The following is a 3,299-nucleotide window of genomic DNA, read 5'->3' on the forward strand; positions in this document are numbered from 1 at the left end:
AAACCACAGCTCCTGTTCCAATGTTATCACCTCCCAGAATTTTATCCAGAGCCTGAGAAGTATTTCTGAACAGCCCAGTTCATCTAAAGCTAACAGCAATGTCCCAGACACTGTGTCTCAGAAGAAAACTTCCAGAAAATTGTGTTGCATGTTTATCCCAAAGGCTCAAGAAAAGAGCAGGAATTTATAATTAAAAAAAAAAAATTAAATAACCTCACTGATTTTCTTGGTGAAGGGAAGAGTGAGGGGCCTGACTCTTTTTTTTTTTTAATACTTGTGGCTGGCTCTGCTGCATAAATAAATCAACCCCCTAGCCACATAGCTCCATTATTCCAGTCACAGCCTGTTGTTTTATTTATTTTTTTCCCTCCATTGCCAACAAATCACTCCAGGGAGTTTTTAAACCCAGTAGTCTACTTTCCGAATGGAAACGATTAGTATAATTTGTGAGAGAGAAAGCAAACAACAACAGAGACTTACCCCATTTTTTGGGTAGGCTCTCCATCCTAGATCCCCCATTACTGTGCGTGAGTCCAGTAAATTCACTGAAAATAAGAGAAAAAAATTGTTAAGGAAGATGGATGGATTAAAAACTTCTTCAGTAAGTGTTTCAAGGTTTGGGTGGCTATGGTAAACAGGCTGTTTACAGTTAACTAAGGAAGCTGGATTTCTGTAAAGCAGAATAACTCCTTTAACGCTGTCATACACAGAACGATTTTATGTATGCATTGCTCTATTCTTTTGAGGTCTGCCACTGAAACCAAGTTGCAAATGCACTAAACTTCTGTAAGATCCAGATCCTTCAAGTTCATAGGATTTGGTCTTTTGTAGGGAATAAATACATAATGCACACTGTGTGTTTATCTGCATATGTAAGACATACAGTACACAGGCATACACGTACACAAACTTCTGTCCATGTTGATACACACACTTCTTCTAAGGTAGTACACGCTTTTGACATAATCAGGCCTTTAAGACAAAAATGAACAATATGCAGAGTTTCCTGATTATAATCAATTCAATTTTTGAAGTACTTTTTGTGCAAGTATTACAATATTACTGTTATCAGGAATCTATTCTTTTCTCCCTCTCCCACATTTCTGCCCAAGTCTTTGACAACTTCATTATAAGATATCCCAGAGATCTTTTTTTTTTTGACCCACACACAAAAATTCGGAGTAGCTTTGTTAAATCATGTAAGCAATTGACAATTTACATTGAACAGCAAAAAACTATTCCCAGTATTATTATTTTTCCCTTTGTATTACTGGAAATACTGAGTAAAAAGTGTGGAGAAATTAAATCTACGTGCATTTAACTCAGCTAAGAAAAATTACAGCAGCTTTCTGGTGCTGAGCTTTTACCTCCTGCACCCAGGGCTTTAAATCTCCAAGTTAAAAGTTTGTATCTGAATCAACAGCTGTCATCCAAAAATCTCAATCTAGGAAGAACTTTCTTCTGCTTTAAAAGCACATTTCTTTCTCTTTGGGTACAACACTCGCTTCTCATAATATATATATATCTGCACAATACCTCACTTTTTGCACTCATGTCCTTCCTGAAAAGGAAGCGATTTCCCTGGTCTTCAATTCCTGATCTCCACTCCACGTGCTCTTTAGAAAATCCCACTCTACGTTTTCACCATTGGACTTTAAAGACTTCCCAGCTCACATCAATGCAGCCCAAGAACAAGCCTGAAACAGGCGGAGGAGGGCTTTGCACTCCCTTTTCAAAACACCACCATGTAGGTACTTACAGAGACGAGAAACAAACAAGTTGCACGCTCCAGTCTAAAGGATGTGAGCACCATAACCCTCATCTCTAGTACACCTATCAGACTTAATAGTTGTCTCTGCACAGCCACGTATAGCAATGCAAGCATCTAGGAGGCATACAGACCCTTCCTTACTCCAGCCCAGGTCACCCCACTGCAGGGCAGCAGGCAAAATCAAAAATGCTGCCGTATGAGTACCTCAGATATGAGCATAACACTATTTACAGGGGCATAGCAAGAAAACTCAGAAGTACACTACACTGAAAGGCATGCTTCTTTAAAATCTTAAGGAATATTTAAAAAACAAATGAAGATTAAACAACAGAGGTAATTTGAAAAAACAAAGTTCTCTGAGACAGTTTGGTCTTAAATCATCGTGGGTACTGAAGGTACAGGTAAGCTGACTGCTCCAATCTCTTGTACACAAAAAGAGCCCACAACACAAAAGTAGAACACTGAGGTAGGAAAAAAAAACCCAAACAAACAGTCCTCAGCCCTGGCATCAAACAATTATCTTAAAAAAAAAAAAGATTTGTCGATCTAGGTATTTTTACCATACACGCAAGTATTAATGCAGATCACTACCATCAGGCATATAGATGTTCTGCCTGATCAAGTATATTTTCATGATGTTGAGGAAAAACATTTGGTAGCTCAGGGGTTTTATGCCAGCATTGCTTTCTCCTGCCAAAATAGAAAAGAGTTGGGAGCTGGCAATGCTACCAAACTACAGGACATTTGTTGGAAGCAATCAAGACTGCACTGAACTGTATTCACAGTAAGTAAACATACAATTAGATGGCTTTCCACCTCCTAGTCTAAGGAAAATAGAAGTACTGCTATCATTTACCACCAGGTGTGTCACCCAGTGATGGCCAGCCTTTCCCCTCCTGAAGCCTTCAAGTAAAATGCTCATTAATTTCTCCTGCTCCAGCTGAAGTCAAGCACTAGTTCCCAAGCGCTCCTGAACCACTCTCACTGCATTTTAACAGGATAAAGAGCCATCTTAAAATATTCTTCAAAATAGGGCGCACATAGGTAGCATGTCCCATATTGTAACTGTACACTATTTGAAAATGCAAGAGATGGGAATGCAGTTGCTGAAGTGGCTGATTTACTCAAATTCCTTCTATTACAATCACTGTAATTAAACTGTGCAGAACAGTATATTCCTGTCATAAGTTGCAATGGATGCAAAACAAGTATTGATCTAAACAGTACAACTTAATTAAAACCTGTCCTGGATATACTACTGATGAATGTAATTAGATGGTTTATTTGATGACACAAACTCCTTTGTAACACATTAATTAAGGAAAACAGCAGAAAAGGTGCTTTTATTCAAACATCAGATCATAAGGAGACTATGATACCATTAAATATTGTATTATCTTTCTGTCAATGACAATTTTAAAATGGCTGTTATCAACTTCAATTTTAAAATAATTTTCTGCATATAAAAAGATAACACAACCCATTCGACTCTAACTCAAGTCAGTGGGAATCTTCCTACCAGTGATTC

General features: G+C 38.0%; 1 protein-coding gene across 1 annotated transcript in view; it reads right to left on the reverse strand.

Moving 5' to 3' along the window:
• The window catches only part of LOC104491270 (ephrin type-A receptor 5-like), a gene marked incomplete at its 5' end in the record, with an annotated part of 101,183 nt that extends 100,638 nt beyond the window's left edge, over positions 1–545 (reverse strand). Inside the window, one exon of the mRNA XM_010133655.1 lies at positions 481–545. Within this exon, the coding sequence (XP_010131957.1) occupies positions 481–545 (65 nt within the window). The remainder of the gene's footprint in view (positions 1–480) is intronic.
• Positions 546–3,299: the final 2,754 nt, after the last annotated feature.

The sequence above is a fragment of the Buceros rhinoceros genome, unplaced genomic scaffold (assembly GCF_000710305.1).
Source record: "Buceros rhinoceros silvestris isolate BGI_N320 unplaced genomic scaffold, ASM71030v1 scaffold5063, whole genome shotgun sequence".
Taxonomy (NCBI): domain Eukaryota; kingdom Metazoa; phylum Chordata; class Aves; order Bucerotiformes; family Bucerotidae; genus Buceros; species Buceros rhinoceros.